Below are 22482 nucleotides of genomic sequence, written 5' to 3'. Positions count from 1 at the left end.
TCTCAGATTGCTTATAGCTAAGGCAGGGTTGTCCCAGACAAAACACAGGTGGGGGCTGACCTTGGCCTCCACCATCTGGGAAACCCCAGGGCCAGCGGCACTGAGCAGACAGCTACAGACCAAATTAGAGTACCACCACCCTGCCCCTGCACAGCTGATCCTCCATGGAGGGTACAGGTTGGTGGTAAGTAGTCACAGCCAATCCTCACAGCTGACTAGCCTGGGTAAATCCCTCCCATTAATCTGCCAACAATCAAAGCTTGAGGAGAAAAGGAGGGTGTAGTTGGCCCACATGAAGTGTGCACCACAAGTAACCAGCTTGGGTGATATGGGAGGCTGTGCCACTGCACCCTACAGGACACCTACTACATTAGCTCACACTACCAAGACACAGAATTAAAGCAGCTCTACTTAATACATAGAAACAAACACAAAACCATGAAAAACAGGGACCTACAGTCAAAATTGTTCTACCCAGCAAAGCTATCATTTAGAATCCAAGGTCAGAAAAAGAGCTTCTAAGACAAGAAAAAACTAAAGGAGTTCATCACACCAAACCATTACTATATGAAATGTTAAAGGGACTTAAGAAAAAGATCAAAACTATGAACAATAAAATGGCAAAAAAACACATATCAATCAACAATTTAAAAAAACAAAGCAAACAAGAACAGAGACAGAATCATGAATACAGAGAGTGTTTGGCCAGATGGGAGTTGGTTATAGGGGAATAGGTGATGACGTGAGGGGATTAATAAGTACAAATAGGTACTTACAGAATAGCTATGGGGATTAAAGTGCAGTATAGGAAATGGTGTAGCTAAAGAACTTATACAAATGAACCACGGGCAGGAACAATGGTGGAGAGATTACCTGAGGGGGTGCTGGGTGGGGGGTGGCAAATGGGGAAAAAATCAAGATAACTGTAATAGCATGATCAATAAAATATAATTAAAAAATTAAAAATGGAACGGCCTTATGACCTAGTGATTCCACTTCTGGGAATTTAAAGAAACAAACCCAAAACACTCATTTGAAAGAATATATGCACCCCTATATTCATTGCAGCATTATTTATAATCACCAAAATTTAGAAGCAAAATGTCCATTAGTAGATGACTGGATAAAACAGGTATTGTACATTTACACAACGGAATACTGTTCAGCTATAAAAAAGAAGACATTTTACCCTTTGCAACAGCATGGATGGATTTGGAGAACATTATGCTAAGTGAAATAAGCCAATCAAAGAAAGACAAATGCCATATGATTATACTCATATGTGGAATCTCAGAAAGAAATTGAACTGACAAGCAAAATAAAGACAGACTCATAGGTAGAGATCAGGCTGACAGCTCTGTGGGAGGGGAGGAATTTGAAGGTTGGAGAGACTGAGCAAAAAATAAAAAGAACTCATGGACAGAAACAGTGTGGTCATTGAGGGGTATAAAGGTGGTTGGCTGTGACCGAAGGTATGAGAGGGGATAAAGGTAATGGAAAATATAATAAAAAATAAATTATTTAAAAAATATCCTGCCCTGGCTGGTGTGGCTCAGTTGGAGGTCATGGGTTTGATTCTTGGTGAGAGTACATACCCAGGTTGTGGGTTCTATCCCCTGTTGTGATGCATATGAGAAGGCAACCATTGGAGTATCTCTCACATTGATGTTTCTTTCTCTCTCTCCCTTTACCCCTTCCTCTCACTCTAAAAGCAGCAAAAAACATCTTCGGGTGAGGGTGAGGATTACAATTTAAAAAAAAATTCATAAATAATATATGAGTTGCCTGGAAAAAGTCCAGCCAGTGTTAATATAATGAGAATGGTTTGTATGACATTGATGTAACCTGGCAGCCAAGGAAAGTACACTGGAATGCCCACGTGTGAACAATGATGAATTCACTCTACTAATCAGTGGGGCCTATAGATACCACTGAGTTAGCATGTGTACTGTGTAGCCATTCCATTCAAAACGACTGAATGAGTAGAGCAATGAAACTGCATCCAATTTTGCATTAAGCTTGAACATTCCCCCACAGAAACTATTCAGATGATTCAGAAGGCCACAGCTATGGGCAACTGGTGATTGGCAATTTCATCACAACAACCCGCCCACTCATGCATCATGCCTGGTGCAGTTTTTTGGCAATATATCAAATCACCCAGGTGACTCTGCCCCCCTATAGCCCAGATTTGGCGCCCTGTGACTTCTTGCTTTTCCCAAAACTAAAATCACCTTTGAAAAGAAAGAGATTTCAGATGATAAGATTCAGGAAAATATGACAGCAGCTGATGGTGATTGGGAGAACTGTGTGAGGTTCCAAGGTGTCTTTGAAGGGGACTGAGGTATCATTGTCCTGTGTACAAAGCTTCTTGTATATTCTTCAACAAATGTCTCTGTTTTTCATATTACATGGCTGAATACTTTCTTGAAAGACCTCATATATATCCTTGGGTGAGGATTAAAAAATAAAAAATTAAATTTGGGTCTTTTAAAAAAATTCTTCTATTTCCCTCTGTATTTTGCTCATTTTCCTCCTCAACTTTTTTGAATATATGAATATTTAAAGTGGTTTTCATATCCTTGTCTATTAATTCTCTCATTGATGTCAATTCTTTGTCTGTATTGACTGATTTTTCTCTCCATTATGTATTGTATTTCTGGGTCCAGAAGAGCTTTAGTCTAGTTCTAATTTGGTTCCACTATGGAAGCAATATACTTCTCAGTGCACTACTCAATGCCCTGTGTCTTAGGTGTTTCCACCCTCGCTGGTGGGAATATGAACTTTATTTGGCTCTGCTGCCTTCTGTTGCTTAATTCTCTGGCTTCAGTAGTTTCATCGCAGACATGTACTGTTAACCAAAGACTTTGGGGAAATCATCTTGCATCTCCCCCCACCCCTCAACCTATGTAGTTCTCACCTCTCCCTGTGATGTGTGCTATAAACTCTACATGCCTTGTCTTGACCCTCTTGAACTCTAAACTCTGTCTCTTTGATGCAAGAAAACTGCTAGGTTTTGTTTAAATTCCTCTTCTTTGGGCTTTGGCCTATAAATTACCTCTAGAGAGTATGTTGAGGCAATTGTAGGGCTTGTTTCCCTTATCTTAGGATGACTTCTCTGTGCTGCCTATTGCCCAGTGTCTGAAAACCATTGTTTTACATATATACTTTTCTGGTGTTTCAGTTGTTTAAGGTGAGAGGTTAAATTCCATCCTTGATTGGAAGCAGAAGTTCAGCTAAACCACTTTTAACAACTTGTATTTTCTTTGTACTTATGTGGATAAGTTTGTTTGAAGAAACAAAATTGTTTCTTGCTTTTAAGGGCCTTTCATCAATCTTGAACTCAGTGGCTAGGAATCAATAATGGTCCACATTGAACCAACTCATTAGATACCATCAGGAAATAAGATTCAATCCAAACCAACGCCTTAAAACTCCCTTGAAAGTTGGAATTGGTAGACACGATCTTTTGATTAATAAAAAATTTCTTTGGAATAAAAATGTGTATACTTTCACCACCTTTCAATTTGCAATCTTGTAATTCAATACATTAGTTTGTGTGAGCTCGAAGCTAACCCATCTGTTATAGAAAATAAGATATTCTATTCTATACAAATGATAATTTATTTTTCTAATTATAAAAAATAAAATATAAATGAAACTAATACAATGTTAATGATATCTTAATTTTAAAACATGAAAAGCTAGATTCTTTCTGCCTCCTCAATTCATTTCCCAGGATTAATTTAGTTTTCTGTATTTCTATTTATGTATGAACTATAACTTTATTTTTAAAACATAATATAATGTGTTATTTTTCCATCTACTAATATTTTCTTTCCAATAACTACATTTTATTCATTTCCTGGATGGCATGGCTTTATTATAAAGATCTAGGAAATGACTTCATTAGACAACTGGCCATACAGTCTCCTTTTAATTAGATATTAGCTACAGATTAATGATTTTAAAACTAAAATGGTCATCTTCAATAAACATACCATACTTGCATTTATTTTATTGCCAATAATCACCATATAGTAAGTCATATCAAGTTTCTAGATACACATTTTAAATCAATTTTCTTAAAGAGCACACAGAAAAATATTGACCCAAAGTTGCAACAGTTTGATAATGCTTAAGATTTTTTTCCCCTAATGGGTTAGATGGGTATCTGGTTAACTGCTAAAAAAAAAAAAATTCAGGCCAATAGTATTGCAGTGTTTATTGTGTACAACTTTGGGACCTAGACTATATTATAAAGTCCTCTAAATTATTTCTTGAAGAAAATTCTGTCTATGTACAGGATACACCTTTAGTCTACCTAAAGACATTGAAATGACAGTCTTCAATTCAGCTTCATGACTGCATTAAGTAATTCAATTTCCACAAATGGATGTCAATTCTACTCCTAGCTTGGCTGGTTGTCAAAGCTATGCTCTTCACTTGGCTGTCAACACATGTATGTGTCAATGAGTACAATTCTCATTGGTGCTCAATAGTTAGTGAAAGCTGTTGAGAGAAATAATATAGTAGAGTAGCAAGACAATATGTAGTTAACATATTCATTTAGATCCTTGCTGGACAATATAGTAGTTACCAGCCACATATGGATATTGAGCATTTGAAATGTGGCCATGCTATATGCTTAAGTCAGCATTTTGGGTACATGGGTTAAATAAAATACATCATTAAAAATAATTTTACATGTTTTTCTCAAACTTTTAAGTGTGGCTATTAGAAAATTAAAAATTACATATGTGGTTCACATTTTATTGGACAGTGCTGTCTAGAAATCAGAAAAATCAGTCCTTGAATTAAATAATATAGTCATAGAGGTACATACCCAAATCACATCATACAATGCCTATAAAGTGCTTTCATTAAGTTATGGCTTGGCATGAGGCCACTGGTCTATAATGAGAGCGGTATTACACCTATGGAACTTAGTGTACTTAATTGCAAAGTGTGGCTCAAATCTTTATTCATTGTATTAAACACCTTGTCTCTCTTCTCTATGATCTATGGAGGAAGTCTAGTTCTGGCTTCATACTGAGAATAGTTCTCAGATATTGCTTTGCTGCTGTCTTATGGGAAACATAAGACAATATGATGTCGAGTAAGTGATCTTTAGAGGATCATGGTGAGAATCTTTCTTCCTTTGTGGGTTACCCAGTTTCTAGTTTGGCTGAGTCAAATTTGTATCAGATTTTAAGCAAACATAATATACTTTAAAGCATACATTTCATGTACAAGAAAGTTCATGCTCATTTGTGGTATATTCTTACTTTTCTATCTTTGTTTTTATTTGCTTTGATATCCTTATTTTAAAAATCTTGTCACATTATAATGTGATAATGTATAAATACTAAACAGTATCTGATACATGCTAAATTATCTGAAGACTAAAATGCATATGCTATTGAAGAAAAAGGTACTCTTACGGTTTGTTTTAATTAGTTACTCAAGTTAAAAGGCAGTGTACAAACTGGCTAAAGTTATGTGCTTTAGTGTCAGACATATAATTCAGTCTTAGCTCTTGCTCATCTTAGCTGCCTCAGTGTTCTGGGCCTGAGTTTCCCTTACATAAAACTGAGCTAATACTACTCATCTCATAGGGTTCTTGAGAAAATTAAATAAAATAATGATTGTGTAAAACACAATCACATTGTATTCCTGGCACATTGTAAACACTAATACATTGAACATATTATCATTATTATTATTATCATTGGATACTCATCTTGCTTACATTAAAAAGAAGTTTGACCTTTTATTTTACTTGTATGTTAGCAGAAAAATCTTATTCTCTAAAAATGTTGCATCATGGTATATACATGATTATCACAAGAAACAGACGTAGACAGACATAATTTCCTGACTTGTAATAAACAGATTCCCATACCATGATGTGTATGTTCTGTGCTTAAGATATTGAACTTTGTTCTGGAATGGAATAATCTTCTAAAAAATGAACCTAACACAAAAGTTCACTTCATAAATTTATGAAATTATGAAATTTATTCATAAATTTCCCTGGCAATTAATTTTAAGAAATATTTTTGGCATATTTTCTCCTCAACATTTAAAGGTATATGTGAAATGCCAGAGAGATGTGTTAATATACCATGTTACATATAACCTATAGAAATCCAAATGAGAATAACCCACAATAAACAAACATTACGTCAGTAAATGCAGATGGAAGCTGCAGTTCTTCTTCCTGACAAATCCTACTTGTGAATGCCCTTACCTTTATCCACATATCTGAAGAAAAGAAAGTGCCTTTCCTCATTATCTCTTCCATTTCTAGTTTTCCAGACCTTCAATTTTTCTGCACTTTTTAGGTGAATATATTAATTATAGCACATCTTAAGTTGTATGTTTGCTTTTTCTGGTGATTTTAAAATCTATGTGAACTGTGAGGTTTATGTCTAGAATGAAAATATATAAGTATGAGAAGAGAACTTGGGTAAAAATAACTCAAGAGATGAAGAGAAGTGTTATTATTACGTAAATCTGTGGAGACTGGATAGCCAGATGAAAAAATCTGAATAATGACTTCTAGCACTAATCATAAAACTGTCCAAGGCCATATATTGCAACAATGGGAATTTTAGCATAAAATTTCATTATGCTAAAAACAAAGATGGAATATTCTTGACTTTGAATATAAGTCCATTTAAAAGTGCTACTACTTTTCCCAATTGAATTATTGGCTATAATTAGTCAGTAAAGTAGATAAGAACCTCAGGAAAAAATTACTATGTCAGATAAGATTTCATATCAAGATCTCAGATACATAATCAGACTTTAAACAGGAAAATGTTACAATCATTCAGAAAATGTATGTGTATGTATATATATTAAAATATACATAAATATATTTTAAAATGAAGGGTAGTCCAAGACAAATGAGAAGCTCTGAAAATGAAATTCTGACTACATGTCAAAATTACCTCAAAGAAAACCCTAAAGGCATAAAAGAGAAATGACTACTGAGTGCTTATGACATTAAATATTCCCATTTTCAAAAAGCATGCATCCAAAAACTCTACACAGATGAGCTGATGTCAATTTCAAAGAGCATTTAAAAATTTGTGGAGCAGCAATGATTGCATGAGCTATTTGGAATTTTAGGTCACTGAAATGAAGATCATTTTTTAAAATATAAGATAATTGGACTCATAAATCAGGAAAATACCTTAGACATAATAATACATATCTCGATGTTAGTAAAGCTTCTTATTAAATTCTTACTGATAAGGTAGAGAAATATGAACTGATTAATGGACGCTGTCCATTATTGCTGTCTACCTAGAAAAAAATATCTAGTAGCCTACTAAAGTGCAAAGTATTGTACTTGCCCTGTTTGATGATTGATAGAGATATAAAAGACGTTGGATTTACAAATGACACAAAGCTGGGAGTGATGGTTGAGAGTGTGTGAAAGATTAAAAATTCAAAACTCCACAGATTAATGATGAGTTTAGATAAAAAAGAATCAGCTACACAATTGTAGGGTGGGAGGGACCAGTCATAATTCATGTGGAAATTTCAATGTGAGACAATGGTAGAACATGACTGTCAAAATGCTAATGGATGTATCAATATAAGTATTGTGTATCAAGGAAAGTAGATCATCACTCTATGGCTATTCAGACCAAACATGGAATATTACCTTAAACAAAAGGGAAAGAGAGAATGATCAGAGATGTCAAGTTGCTGGACTTATCAATAGAAGGGTCACAAATTTGGCAAAGATCTTAGAAATTATGAGTAAATAAAATTTTGAAACTGATTCATTTCCCATTGACTTTAACACTTTTACATCTTAAGTCCCAGTTTTGGTCAAATGGAAAAGGTTGTCCTTCACCCTACTTTGGTTATATAATATCTATTTGGTAACAGACATCTGTCTCATTTAGTATCTACATCTCTCATTAGGGTTTTTGATAACATATGGTTTTATTGTTAATGAATGTTTTAATGTTATTTTTGTTCCCCAAGGGAACCAAACTCTGAGGTATAGGATATCACAGTAGAGCCAATTTTTGATTACTTAAAAAAAAATCCAACTCTTTATGAAAGCTGGACAATCACCTTGCCAGTCTTGTAAAGAGCTGCAGTGAGCTTTTTAAAAAAAATTTGATTTTGGAAAGGGGGAGAAGGAAATATCAATTTGTTGTTCCACTTATTTATACACTCATTGGTGATTCTTATATGTGCCTTGACTAGGGATTGAACTTGCAACCTTGGTGTATCAGGACAATGTTCTAATCAACTGAGCTATCCAGCCAGGGACTATAGTGAGCTTTCCTGAAGCTGGGTTTATAACTCAGTAATACAAGTAAGCCTTGTATCTTAATATATTTCTTATGACTAATTCTTACTATCAGTAAGGGGATTGAGTCAGGATAAGTTGTGTTAGTGTGGTAAGAATTGGTTAAATTTGTAATTATGCTCTGTTTTTATAAATTAGTAGTTGTGGGCTGACTCATTAACAGAAAGAGTTCTGTAACACCATATTCCTTCAAAGTAAACTAAGGAGTTTGTGTAGTCACTCCAATATTCCCCAAGGACAATACTGTACACATTATATGGGCTCAGTTAATGCTTGCCAAATGAAAAAGGCTGTTCCCATAAAACTTCTTGAAAAAATCACCTAGATGCATAGTAAACCTTTTTTAATTTACCAATGACAGAACACCTATCTAATAAAATATTTTACCATTCAAATTCAGTACTCTAGGGAAAAGACAATCTGCCAGTGGGTTACAGAGAGAAGCTTTATCTTGTACAATACACAGGAATTTTGGACCAAAAGTCCATTCAGTAAGAGTTACTTTGAACACTGCTCATAAATTCTGCAACTGTAGCATATCTTCTTTACATTCCCTTTTCCAATATCTACTAGATTTTGAGAAGTGAATGGAAAACAATGCAGCTACTGCTCTGATTAAAACTAAGATGCGCAGGCTTAAAAGGGAAGGATGCGCTCACCTACTGAAGATGTTATCCACACCAGGTAATTATCAGTAAAAACAACTGACCATTAGATATGAAAGGAGCCATAAAGACTTAGTTTTACAGATCAGAAAACAAACTAAAATTAATCCATAATCCCAAAACCAATTAGTTGCAGCCTCTGTTGTTTTTGTTCCCTAGCCTAATGCTTTTAATGTGGTTTTGACTTGAATCAGGAAAAGGCAAAAGGTGAGTAACAGCAAAGTCCTAGGAAAAATGAGCTTTTCTCCACTACTTACCTTCTTTTCTCCTTATTGACTTAAATAAGTCCTAAACCCCTACACAGGAAAGTAAATGAAGTGTATTTTATGATGATCTTTTTGAAATTTGGAGAATTTAAAAGGGCCTATCACCTATATAAACATTTTAAATCAATTACATATTTTTGGTTCTCTATCTATCCACTCTTCCTTCCATCTATTGGACCCATAAGAGACCTTAGAAACTATCTTGTCTGTTTTTGTTTGTTGCACTGAGCAAAAAACTGAGGCTCTGCCCAGGCAGGGTAGCTCAGTTGGTACAAGCGTCATCCAGATATGCCAAGGTTTCGGGTTCAATCCCTGGTGGAGGCACACACAAGAATCAATCAATGAATGCATCAATAAGTAGAACAATAAATTGATGTTTCTCTCTTTTTAAAAATATTAATGAATAATAAGTAGTAAAAATTGAGGCTCAGAAACAAACTAATTTATGTTTGACAATAATAGGGGAAAATGAGCACTAGCCCTTTAGGAACAAAGCAGTCAGAAATAAAACAACTCTTAAAACTAAATATCAAGTACCCCAACACAGGATAAAATTGTGATTTTTTTCTTTTCAACAATAAGAAATTTCACATATACCATATACCACATAAATTTCAAATGTTACATACCACATCATGTGCGAACAAATCAGATAAATTACAAAACAATTACATACCATATTACAGGAGACTAACATAAAATGGCCCTCTAACAGCACTGGATTGCCCCCTCTGAATTTCGAGATTCTAAATATCTAGATTTTGCAGACTTTTATTTAGGAAGTTATTATCCAAGGCTGCTTCATTAAGAAAAATCTATTTTTAATTTCTTTTTAAAAGTCATATGATGCTTTATTAATCCTGAAATAGAATAATCATTCCCCATTCTTTTTTCAAGTGATAATCCTGTATTACCTACATACCTAGGAGGCTGGGGAGGCTCCTTCCAGTCACTGGGTATGAGGTTATAAATGCTCTCAGAAGAGCATGTTGAATCCATGGCCACCAAATGACTCCTCAAAACTACTCAACTTTTTTCTCAAAATACCAATATCTCCGTCCCTTTCTTCACTGCTTCCCCTTTCCTTTCCTACTCTCTTGCCTTCTCAAGTAACAAAGGTTTCTCTTTTTCACGCAATTTCCCTTTGACCTCTTCTTAGCGGTCCTCTGTTGGGAAGATACCCTACTCCTCTTGGAGTTGCTTAGCGTTGTTGACCGTGAGCTTGCCTTGGAAACAGTTACTAGGCAACGAGGAAGTACCGCAAAGTACGTTTCCTATTTTCCGTCTCCGCAGCACCTTCTTTTGCCTGGAAAGCTCAACCTGGAGATCACTGTTTGTATGTGCCTCTGGAAGTAATGGAGTGAAAAAAGGCGTCCTGTTAACAATGTTGCCCTTTTCTGTCTCTATACTTGGAGAGAAAAAAGAACGCGAACGCAAACGCACGAGAAACGAAGCGGGCACAAAACGTCACAATAACGCTCTCCAGCGCGGGTCCAGATAACGGTGGGGCGGAGAAAGGGGAGGAGACCACGCTGACGCACGTTTAACGTAGAGAGCGGGAGGAGGAAGGGGAGGGATCCGGGGAGCAGGGAGGACTCGTAGGTGAAACGCCCAGCGAGAGTCACGTGCCACGCCCGGCTGCTCTGGGCGTGGGTGTAGAGCGCAGACGCGCAAGTCCGCACCGGCGCAGGCGCAGTCGCAGGGTCAGCAGAGCGGGTTTGGAGCAGGCCTAGTGAGCACCCGGGCCTCTGCGTGGGTCGGGTGTGGGGAGGGCCATAGGTGTGGGGTTCGATACCAAGGCGACACTGGCAGCTCCTGGGTACTCCCTGCCATTTCCTTTTCCTTATCCCCGTCTTCTCAGTGTGATTTTTTTTGGTGAGTTAATTGAGGAAAAATAAAGGGAGATTATAGTCACTAGTCCGTTCCCATCGCATGCCTTATCCCTTTGTACCTTCCCCTTTCCGCTCCCTTGTTGTCATCTCAGCTCATTTCTCTTCTGCTTCTGGCCTAGGCTGGCCTGAGCTCCCTGTGCGCCCACGTTCCGCCATCCACCTGTCGCGACCCGGCTTCTCCCATAGCTCCTGCACCTTAACAGTTCCTGCTTTCCGTCCGGTTTCCCTCTTGATCCGCCCCCTTCTCTTTAGGTCTTTCTCCACATTTGTGTGGGCTTTGTTTTTTTAAAACCAGTAACCTAAACCAGAGGAATCCTTTTAAATGGGCCCTTTAGTTTTTGCTCACGTGTGTGTGTCTTTGAAAATTTATCTTTAGGAGAGGCAGTTTTATTCCGTTCTCAATCCATTTGGTCTTACATAAACGTGTTTATACAAATATGACTCCCGAGAGAAACTTCAAAAGCTTCGACTTCCGAATTTCTAAAAAAACATTTTGGCAATGTAATTCAGGAAGAAAAGTAGATGGTTCTGCGCTGACCTTACAAGTGTCATTTCCAAAGACAATAAAAATGTTCGAAGATGGGACAGAACCCCAGTTTTGGTCGTCTCACTGCCAGTCTACTCAGTGGGGGGATTAAAAGCGTATGGTGTCTTAATTAACTTTTTAAGTTCCTACTTAAAAGGCTTTGTTGATTGTGTGGGTTTTTATCATTTGGGAATCCGTGAATTTCATTAGATAAGTGTTAATGTATTTTTTTTTAGGCAGTTGATGTTCATTTTTATCCCAGGCATTTAACAAATACTTTATTTCAGGCCGGTGACACCTTGGGAATGATTCCCCTGTTCTCCACATCAGATTTTTTATTTTTCAAAACATGTATGTATGTCGCTGTGACCTTTTTGTTTCCCCTTTGAGTATTTTTTTGTTTGGGGTTTTTTGGTCAGTGTATATATAGAGAAATTCTGTAGATAAGAATTTCTACAAATATGTATAAAAGAATTTCTACATACTGAGGTTTGAACTAAGGACTCAGAATGGTAATACTATTAGCTAAATGGATAGTCATTGCAAAAACTTAGAAATTTTCTAATTAGAAGGAACACTTCAAGACTGTTTATGTTAATCAGTTCATTTAGGAGCCAGTAGGGGCAAAGAAAAACGTTTCTTCAGTTAATAAGTGCTGACTGGCCTTAGTTTTAACTTCCTGGTGTTTCTTAATACAGTATTTTCGCTGATGTCATGTTTATTGTGGTTTTAAAATTACTGAACTGAATTTTATCTCACTATAAGATACTTGGTTTATAGTTATTATGGAAGTTGTTAAATCATTTGGAAAATAACTTTTCACTTAGATACTTGGTCTGTAATTCTGTTTATTTTTTGAAAGCATGTTAACAAAGTATTTCTAATTACTATAACTCCCTCAAAGTGGCAATACCATTCAAGGTATGTCCAGTAAGCCTATGGTTCATAGGTAAGCCTATGTCCAGTATGTCCACAGGATCCATAAGAGGTCATATAATTCCTCTGTAAAGGGCTAGTTAATAAATATTTAAGTTTTTGCAGGCCAGGTGGTTTCTGTTGCAACTACTGAATGGTACCATTGTAGCTCATCAAAGTTATGTTCCCTGAAACTTAGTTTAAATTTACAAATGAACGGTGGGCCAGATTTGGCCTGTGGGTTGTAGTTGATGCAGACCCCTGATATAAGTGGTTGTACATCCGAAGTAGGGTTGACTTTGTTGTTGTTGTTTTTTTGCTAAAGATTATTTTAATCTAGTTAGATGAATAAAATGGGTGTAGTTGTGAATATAAATGAGACAACTGGGAGGAAAATAAACCCTTTATAAAGACAGATATACTTTAAAATATTTTTCTAAGTTATAAATTGGAAAAGTGCTTTAAAAGTATTGAATTAAATATTCAAGAGCATTAAGGGGATAACTAACAGCACAAAGAAACAACAGGAAATGCCTAGTCAGCTTTGATACTAAGGTAAAGGCAACAGTGAATGGTGAACTTGTAAAAATATGCTTTTGATTGTAAGATCCCTATGATTACAACATGGCTTTGGAGTGTGTGGTCCTTTCACACTCTCCACCTCACAATTTCTATGGAAAGAGGAGCTTGTTTAGAGGATTTTTGCTGAGTAGTGAGAAGCAACAGAGCTTTACCTGCCCCTGCCCCCGCATTAGTTTATGTCATTAGTATAGTCTCATTTGTTCTTAATTACCTCTTGGAAAATAATGCTGTAAAAATGCAGTAATTTTTAAAAACCTCAGTATCTTTCCTCACAGTGGACTAGGTTTAGTCATTCTTGTGAGAAATTTAAATCGAAATTGCATTAATATAGGATGACAAACATAATCACAGCATAAATACCTCCAAAAGTTCATTGAACTATAGGTATTTCTCATCATGAATTAGTTTTTTGAAGTGTTGTGTCTTATTTTAAATGGGTGAAAAAAATGCTAAATCATTTTGACTAAGTAGGATTTTGACAATTTCCCAGAGGAATTGAAAACTAATTTTATAATGGAATCAAAAAATTATTGTGGACCATTTTGAAACTAAAAATTGGTAACAGGTTGAGTATGATTTTGGTTGATTATCATTCATCTAATGGTAAACTTAGGGAAACATCACTGTAAATAAATTGCTGAAAGTTAGCCTGTATTTCTGATTTAAAATGTAACTTCATTAGCATTCTTAAGAAATAATTTCAAAGCAGTTTGAAAAGTGAGTACTGTACTTTTCCCCTTGAATTTTTAATTGTTTTGATCAGTTTATCACAGTAAAATTGTGAAATTTTGTACCTTAATGTCACATAGTACTTGAATTAATATGTACATGTTTTTTGTCTTTTAAAGTTATTTCTGTGATCCTGACACATCACTGCCTTTTCATTTACATGCCTAAATGATGTCTCTTTTTATGTCTAAAACATTCATTAGAATTTGAGTAAAAGCCCCACTACAAGTGATCAGTAGTAAAACCTATCCAAAATTATTAATTTATAATGAAGTTGTGTAGTTCTTCCGTCCTCTGAGCAGTTAATAACTAAAATATTTTTGTGTAGAACTTGGTTGGCTCTCCAGAAAGTATTTGAGAACATTAATGATAAAAACTGAGTACTTTATGGGCAGAAGATTTGGTCTGTAAGTACTGTTTTTGTTTACTGACTCCTACATGATTGACTTTCATTTAAGTTGATATAATTTTGTCCTTTGGCTAAGGAAAAATTGCCTATTTGTGACCTTATACTGAAAAACATATTAACATATAAATAAATGAAAAACGTCTAATAACATAGGTTTGAATCATAAATAAAAATGATATTCAGTTCCTCACTTTCACAGCTTCCATATTTGTGAATTCTGGCTAAAATTTATTTATAACCCCCGTTAAATCATTAAAATTTTAAGTATCATGTGAGAAATTTTATATTTTAATTATTTGATTATATTGTCTTTTATATTGCTTGATGACAGAAATTTTTTCATTACTGTTTAGTAAAATTCTTTTTTACAATAAGACACATATGTTGAAAAAAGCAGTATCTTAATCTTTTAATAACAAACTTGGTGAAACAATTCATTATTTTTCTGCACTTTAAATATTTCAGATGGACATTTTAATAATATACTAGTCTATGTGTACAGTTTTATGGTACGGTATGCAGTTATGATTAACTTGAAAATTTTTCCATTGTAGACTTCACTTTTGCAAAGATTGACTTTGCCTCAGCTTCAGCAAACTCATCGTCTAAGATTGGTGGGTGTGTATCATATGTTTACAAGTCACTGGGAGTTAAGCATAGCACATACAACCTGGAAAGCCAAATAAGGAAATGTGTTTTTTCTCAGTTGTAGTTTAACTTGTAAGTTAAATTCAGTGTTAGCTTAAAATGGTTTAAATAGTTAATTACAGAACATAGTTGAAATAGAATTGATAATTGTAATAGTAAATGATTGAACATATTTAAATATACAATCTAACATTTAGTATAGCTTAGTTGCATTTTGGTTCTACCACAGAACATTTGAAAAGCTCCACTGTGTGGCAATAAAGTTACTGTAGTCAATTTAAATAAATTTGGCAGAAGTTATTAACTTGCATCTACATGTAACTAAAACTTTGACTTGTCTGATATACATTTGTGTTATATACATGTGACTAGAATTTTGACCTGTCTGGCATACATTTGTGTTAAAATGGTGAGTATATTTCCAAAAATAGGGATTTGACCCATTTGAGGAATTGCAGCTCTGCTTTGGATGCCAGAACAATTTTTTCCTTTTATCATTGGTAACATTTTTGAGGGGTTTTTTTTGCTATCACTTTGAAGTCTGGAATTTTAATTAAGTCTCTCCACTGATGATGATTATAGTACAGAGACCTAAGTGATGGTTCCATGCACATAAAGTTATATGTATGTAGCCTTTGACCTTGCTGCTGCTGATCACTTTTCCTTAACTATTTGCATGTTATACCTTTCATTTTAGCTTTTTGTTAAGGTCTTCAGTATGAAAAAAAAATAAGAATGATTCTTAACAGTATGCATAAAAAAGTCACATAAGAAAAAAATGTCATAACTTAGCCCTATACTTTGGAAAGTTATTTAAGCATAAGCAATTTTTCTTCTGGTTTCCTATTGTGAAGACTATAAGAAATTTATGAGTAACATGATAGACTACCAACATGTTCATGTAACTGGAGAGAAATTAAATATAAAGTGTATTAATCAGCATTTGTGAACTGCAAGTAAATAGCATTCCAACTCCAAGTAATCATATGGGTTATAAACCATAAAACAATTTTCATTATAGTAAAAGCAATGTTAATTTGATGTGGCATGTATTTTTAAAAAGTATCTTATACAGCATTTTTTGAATAAAGCTTCTTTTGCTTAATAGTTACAGATTATTAAAGTTCTGATTATTCAATGGCTTGAAATTTGAAATGATTTTTAAAAATATAATATGCATCATACGGGAATTTGGGTTCAAATACTTTTTAAATGTCTCGTAAATATAGAAGATTTTAAAATAGTTTATGTACTGTGGGCATGGTTATGTTATATTCATTCACTCCTGTCAGGATTTTAAGTCCTGAAATTAGTAACCAAATGTTTTTTTTGTTTGTTTTTATGTTTTGAAAAAGGCTAAGGCCAGTTTTTAGGTTGGCTTGAGCAGAAAAGTGAAAAGAGAATGCTCAACTTTAACCGATGTCAGCATCTGAAAAAAATAACTGAGAAATGTTTTTCTCTTATACATGTTAACATGGATAAACATCCACAGCTATTTCTTTCAAGAACCTTTGTGCTTGCAGAATTAAGGAAGTCATGGCACTCAACCCATTCGCTTGTTGGAGACAAAAATATTATCCTGATGGGACCGCCTGGAGCTGGGAAAACAACAGTAGGCAGAATAATAGGTCAGAAACTAGGTTGTTGTGTCATAGATATGGATGATGATATCCTTGAAAAAACCTGGAATATGAGTGTGTCTGAAAAATTGCAGGATGTTGGTAATGAACAATTTTTAGAAGAGGAAGGAAGAGCCGTGTTAAACTTCTCTGCATCTGGAAGTGTAATTTCCCTTACTGGGTCCAATCCAATGCATGATGCTAGCATGTGGCATTTGAAGAAAAATGGAATAATTGTATACTTGGATGTACCTCTAACAGATATAGTTAGCCGTCTAAAATTAATGAAAATAGATAGGATTGTAGGTCAGAATTCTGGGACATCTATGATAGAGTTACTTAAATTAAGAAGACAGTATTATAAGAAGTGGTATGATACCCGTGTTTTTTGTGAAAGTGGAGCTTCCCCAGAGAAGGTAGCTGACAAAGTGCTTAATGCAGTTAAAAGATATCAAGATGTGGACTCAGAAACATTCATTTCAACAAGACACATTTGGCCTAAAGACTGTGAACAAAAGATTTCAACAAAATTCTTTAGCGAAGTTGTGATTGAGGGGTTAGCTTCTGATGGTGGACTCTTTGTTCCTGAGAAAGAATTTCCAAAATTAAACTCTGGGGAATGGAAAAGCCTAGTAGGAGCAACCTATGTAGAAAGAGCACAAATACTATTAGAAAAGTGTATACATCCTGCTGACATACCTGCTGCCAGATTGGGAGAAATGATTGAAAAGGCTTACGGGGAAAACTTTACCTGCTCAAAAATTGCTCCTATCAGGCACCTTTCTGGCAACCAGTTCATCTTGGAGTTGTTTTATGGACCAACAGGATCATTTAAAGATTTATCTTTACAACTTATGCCTCATCTTTTTGCATACTGTATCCCACCAAGTTGTAATTATATGATACTTGTAGCAACTTCAGGAGACACAGGGAGTGCTGTCTTAAATGGTTTTAGTCATCTTAATGAGAATGACAAACAAAGAATAGCCGTGGCCACATTTTTTCCTGAGAACGGAGTAAGTGACTTTCAAAAAGCACAAATAATTGGTAGTCAGAAAGAAAATGGATGGGCAGTGGGTGTCAAGTCAGATTTTGATTTTTGCCAGACAGCTATAAAAAGAATTTTTAAAGATTCCAATTTTACTGGCTTTCTTACTGTGGAATATGGAACAATCTTAAGTTCAGCTAATTCCATAAACTGGGGCCGACTGCTTCCCCAAGTAGTTTATCATGCTTCTGCATATCTTGATCTTGTTAGCCAAGGATTTATTTCTTTTGGAAGCCCAGTGGATGTCTGTATTCCCACAGGAAATTTTGGTAACATTTTAGCTGCAGTGTATGCCAAAATGATGGGGATTCCTATTCGGAAATTCATTTGTGCCTCTAATCAGAACCACGTTTTGACTGATTTTATAAAAACAGGACATTATGATCTAAGGGGAAGAAAATTAGCACAAACCTTTTCACCAGCAATAGATATTCTCAAATCTTCAAACCTGGAACGACACTTACACTTGATGGCTAGTAAAGATGGACAGTTAATGACAAAATTATTTAATCAATTAGAAGAGCAGCATCACTTCCAGATAGAAAAGATTCTAGTTGAGAAACTTCAACAGGATTTTGTAGCTGATTGGTGCTCTGAGGGGGAATGCCTAGCAGCTATCCACTCCACCTACAATACTTCAGGGTATATTTTGGACCCACACACTGCTGTTGCAAAAGTGGTTGCAGACAGAATGCAAGACAAGACTTGTCCAGTGATGATCTCATCTACAGCCCATTACTCAAAGTTTGCACCTGCTATCATGCAAGCTTTAAAGATTCAAGACATCAACCAAACTTCATCAAGTCAGCTTTATTTATTGAGTTCGTACAATGCTTTACCTCCACCACATGAGACTATACTAGAGAGAACAAAACAGCAAGAGAAGATGGAGTACCAGGTCTGTGCAGCTGATGTGAATGTCCTGAAGAGTCATGTGGAAAAACTAATACAAAATCAGTTCACATAAAAGTTTTCTGAGTAAAATATTTTTTTCTGGTAATAAGCATGCAGTAATAAATCACAAAAGTTGATTTGGAGTACAATAGCATTTTTAATTTAAATATTTCTGTCTATATTGTTATCTTCTGGAAGTTCAATAGCCTAATCTCTACAACTGAACTTTGTACCTGCACATGCTCCTTGGATCATTAATCTGGAAGTGACAAAAGGGGGCATTGTGCATGGACCCTTGTGCTGTTGTGCTGTGTTTGGATATATCGGTTTCTACTTCCTAATCCCCACTTTTAGGTGGACTAAAATGTCTGATATTCAATTTAGCAATTGAAATATTTAAGCACAGTTGCTAACTACTATATCTGTAATCATTACTAGTTCTCTGTTGATGAGAAAGATAATTTACCACTCAAATGGCTAACTTGTCTGTATGAAGTAGTAAGCTCATCTATTAAAGTTGAGTCAGTGTTTTTAACTTTATTTAGAATTCATTTGGGTTCAAATAATTGTGTGTGTGTTACACCATCCAAATTACATAAGTACTCTGTCCTTCACTCCCATTTGGATGTTTATAGTTACAGTATGTAGTTTGAAGATCAGGATTCAGAAATAAAATTACCTATTTCAAGAGAAAAAATTTTCAAAATTCAGTGTATGTAAATTAATAGAAGTATATTTATAGGTAGCTGTTTCCCTGTATATTAATTGTCTCTCTTTACAATGAACAGTGTCTTTTTGACAACTAAAACCATACACAACTGATGCATATATTTAATTCTTTCTTTGTCATAACAATACATTTTAACAAGACATTTGTGAATTTACTGAATTTTTTTTCTGAATTAAAGATTGTCACTGAGCCCTGGCCAGGTAGCTCAGTTGGTTAGAGTGTTGTCCAGATACGCCAAGGTTGAGGTTTGATCCCTGCTCAGGGCACATACAGGTATCAACCAATGAATGCATAAATAAGTGGGTCAACAAATCAGTTCCCTCTCTCAATAAAAAAAAAAGAAGATTGTCATTGAAAGGACCTGTTAGTGTAATGGACTACTCTCAACCACAAGATGGCATTCCTGACATGATTTGTCATTGCTGATAATATTTTACTTCATTTTCCGGGAGAACTACCTCCATGAAAAAATTAAAAGTTACTTAGAAAATCAGTAGTTTAATGAACACAAATACTTTGTTTAAAATTTAAAAATGCAAACCAATTATGTATTAACCTTGGCTCTTTGTCTTCTAAAAAATAAGTTCTAAAACCAAAAATTGAAAACCAGGAGCACTTGTAAGAAAATAATAGAGGTTTCGAAGTTCACTCTTATTTTATCATTTGCTTTTAAGGATATTTGTTTCAGAAGATGACATTTAGAAAATACATCTAAATGTTCAATGTGTATATGAGAATACACTTTCTGAAAGAGGGAGGGACAGTTTCACAAAAGAAAGTTTCTGCCCTCGAGTACTGTAGCTATGGAGACAACACATAAAAATCAAATCATGTACAACACAGCTACTGCAAGACAGTCCATAAGTGAAACTGATAAAATCAAGTGTAATATTTTAGGAAAATATTACTATGGAATAGTTAGAAAGGTTTCTGTTTCAGAGGAAAGAATGTGAGGTGAGTCTTGAAGCATGGGAAAACTTTCTGAGAGGAAGAGGAAATATATTCTAGACAGAGACAAGGGAAATAGGTAAGGTAAAATGTCTGAGAAAGCACCTGCATTTATGTGTGGTCAGTTTGTTCTCTTAACACACTTCCACTTTTTCTCAAAACCAGTTCTGGTCCTTCCCTCTCAGCTAATAATAGTGCCTCATTCAAGAGGAGGAACAAGCCATCAGATAATGACATACCTTGGTTTCCCATCACCAAATGTAGTAAGTCTGCTGCACCTGTTTCTATCCTTTCCTATTGTACTTAGAAATTAGGTCAAATTCCTCTTCCTTTCAGAGGCAGACCTCTTCAGGAGTGCCTTGGACTCCGACCTTCAAAGTACTCAAGTAACTTATTTTATCAGTTGTCTCCTTTTCTGTTTCTTCAACTTCTCTCTAATGGAACCCTTTTTTTCTATGCCACTCGGATACTGTCTTCCTATCTGAAAAAGCATAAGAGCAAAACAACATCTAACTGTCCACATATTTTCTCCATATAATCTTCAAAAAGAGTTGTCTGCATACAGGTCTCTACTTTTTCCTCGTTATCTCCAGATTATATACAAAGTGTATGTTTAAGGATGAATAACAAATACACATGTGGTCATGGCCTCTCTTTTAAGAATAGAACATTATATATACTTTGATACCCACTGTGGCCCCTCTTCTATTACATTCTCTCTTCTCCCCTAGAGGTACCACTATCCTAGATTTTCTATTCATTATTGCCTTGTTTGTATTTATAGTTTTGCACTGCTTAGTTTGCCTCTTTTTGAATTTTATGTAAATGGAATCATTGTATGTATGCTTCCATCACCTTCTTTTGATGAAAAAACTTTAAAATCCATTCATGCAAATGAGTGAAGCCACAGTTCATTAATTTTTATTGCTATGTAATATTTTATTATGTGAGTAGGACAACCTATCAATTTATTAGTTAATGGATATTTTAGATTGTCTAATTTTTATCTGTTCTTGTATTCAATATATATATTTTATAAAATTTGTGTTGAAGCCTAATGAATATGGGCTTGCAAACATTTGTGATTCTAATGATATGTCAAAATAGATTGCGTATCTTGGCATTAAGATAAAAATTTATGGTTTATGAAATGAAAATTATCAATTTGCAGGATATGGTTATAATTTCTGGTTCTCACTATCTTTGACATTACTTTATAATGTGAATTTGTAAGATTTTTGAAGAAATTAGTTTTAATTACATATTAGTAGAAATTGTAAAATATGTTTCCATCAAAATAGAGTTTTGAAGGTAGTAACTTGCTTTGTGTGAGTTTTTAGATTTTAATAGCAATTCACTTTTAAAAATAATGATTTATGGAAAATACTGTTTTAATCCATTAAATCATTTATAAAGATTTTATAATTCAGACTACTTAATGTTTGTAGAAAGAAAAGCTATGAATCTCAACCCATAGAAACATAAATAACAGTTTTTGTCCCAAATCAAGGAACATGAATTAAATCTATGAAATAGTTATTTGTGTGGGCCCCATCTGTGTACTGCACAATCACAAAAATCATTAGTTTTATCTCTGAATCTTTGAAAACAAATATCCTCCTTCACAATCAAAGTTAGAATAAGCCCCGATTCAAAAAAAAAACAAAGCCAAGGAAGTTGCCGCCTTCCTGGGAAAGGAACCTGTCAAAGATGAAATCAGGCCCTAGCCAGGTAACTCAGTTGGTTGAACATTGTTTTCACATGCCAAGGCTGTGGGTTGATCCCTGATCCGGGCATCTACAAGAATCAACAACCAATGAATGCATAAATAAGTGGAATAACAAGTCAGTGTTTCCCCCTCTCCCTCTCCATTTTTCTCTTCCTCTAAAATGAAAAAAAAAAAAAAAGAAATCAAACTTCATACATTGACAGTATTTTGACTTGAAGCCTTCCACACAAAATTTGAGTTTGTTTCCTAGAGAATGGTGCATTGGTCATTTTAGCTATTTTTCTTTTCAAAGTTTCTGGTTTCTTAAGACTGTTTCTTCATCTAACTGGCAATTTCAATTGTCTTGAGATGTCACTGCACTGAAATGACTGCAGATGCAACACTTTTTCACTTATCATCATGGACTTCATTGAGATTTTTAGTGGCCTACAAAATGCAGAGTTGATAATGGCTGATTAAATTTCATTCATAAATATTAAGGGAATTTATATATAATTTTAAATTAACTCAAAATGAATTGTTTTAAATAAATTCTCAT

The 22482-nt window shown here is 34.8% G+C and overlaps 2 protein-coding genes across 7 annotated transcripts in view; one reads left to right on the top strand and one right to left on the bottom strand.

The window, feature by feature from the left end:
* ENKUR (enkurin, TRPC channel interacting protein) overlaps positions 1–10469 on the bottom strand; it is a 43819-nt gene extending 33350 nt beyond the window's left edge. The window contains exon 1 of the mRNA XM_045858082.1: positions 10198–10469. Coding sequence (XP_045714038.1) covers positions 10198–10274 — 77 coding nt within the window. The 5' untranslated portion in view covers positions 10275–10469. The remainder of the gene's footprint in view (positions 1–10197) is intronic.
* Positions 10470–10957: 488 nt separating this feature from the next.
* THNSL1 (threonine synthase like 1) lies at positions 10958–19409 on the top strand. Of its 6 annotated transcripts, none has more exons than XM_045858078.1 (5): positions 10973–11150; positions 11981–12044; positions 14248–14326; positions 14883–14946; positions 16332–19409. In XM_045858078.1, the coding sequence occupies exon 5, from the start codon at positions 16379–16381 to the stop codon at positions 18608–18610; it is 2232 nt and encodes a 743-aa protein (XP_045714034.1). In that variant the 5' UTR covers positions 10973–11150; positions 11981–12044; positions 14248–14326; positions 14883–14946; positions 16332–16378; the 3' UTR covers positions 18611–19409. The 6 variants fall into 6 exon arrangements, with proteins under 6 accessions (XP_045714036.1, XP_045714034.1, XP_045714033.1 ...); XM_045858079.1 differs by having other exon boundaries at positions 10989–11007; XM_045858080.1 differs by lacking the exon at positions 11981–12044 and having other exon boundaries at positions 10958–11007.
* The last annotated feature ends 3073 nt before the right edge of the window (positions 19410–22482 follow it).

Source organism: Phyllostomus hastatus, unplaced genomic scaffold (genome assembly GCF_019186645.2).
Source record: "Phyllostomus hastatus isolate PE091 unplaced genomic scaffold, TTU_PhHast_1.1 phas_scaffold_1674, whole genome shotgun sequence".
In the NCBI taxonomy this organism is placed as follows: Eukaryota; Metazoa; Chordata; class Mammalia; order Chiroptera; family Phyllostomidae; genus Phyllostomus; species Phyllostomus hastatus.
The sequence above is the reverse complement of the archived record's forward strand: the minus strand, read 5'-3'. Positions and strand labels throughout refer to the sequence as shown.

Bases quoted from the DNA above. Each gene is read 5' to 3' on its own strand.
- THNSL1 (XM_045858080.1), top strand. From the start codon at position 16,379: ATGCTCAACTTTAACCGATGTCAGCATCTGAAAAAAATAACTGAGAAA.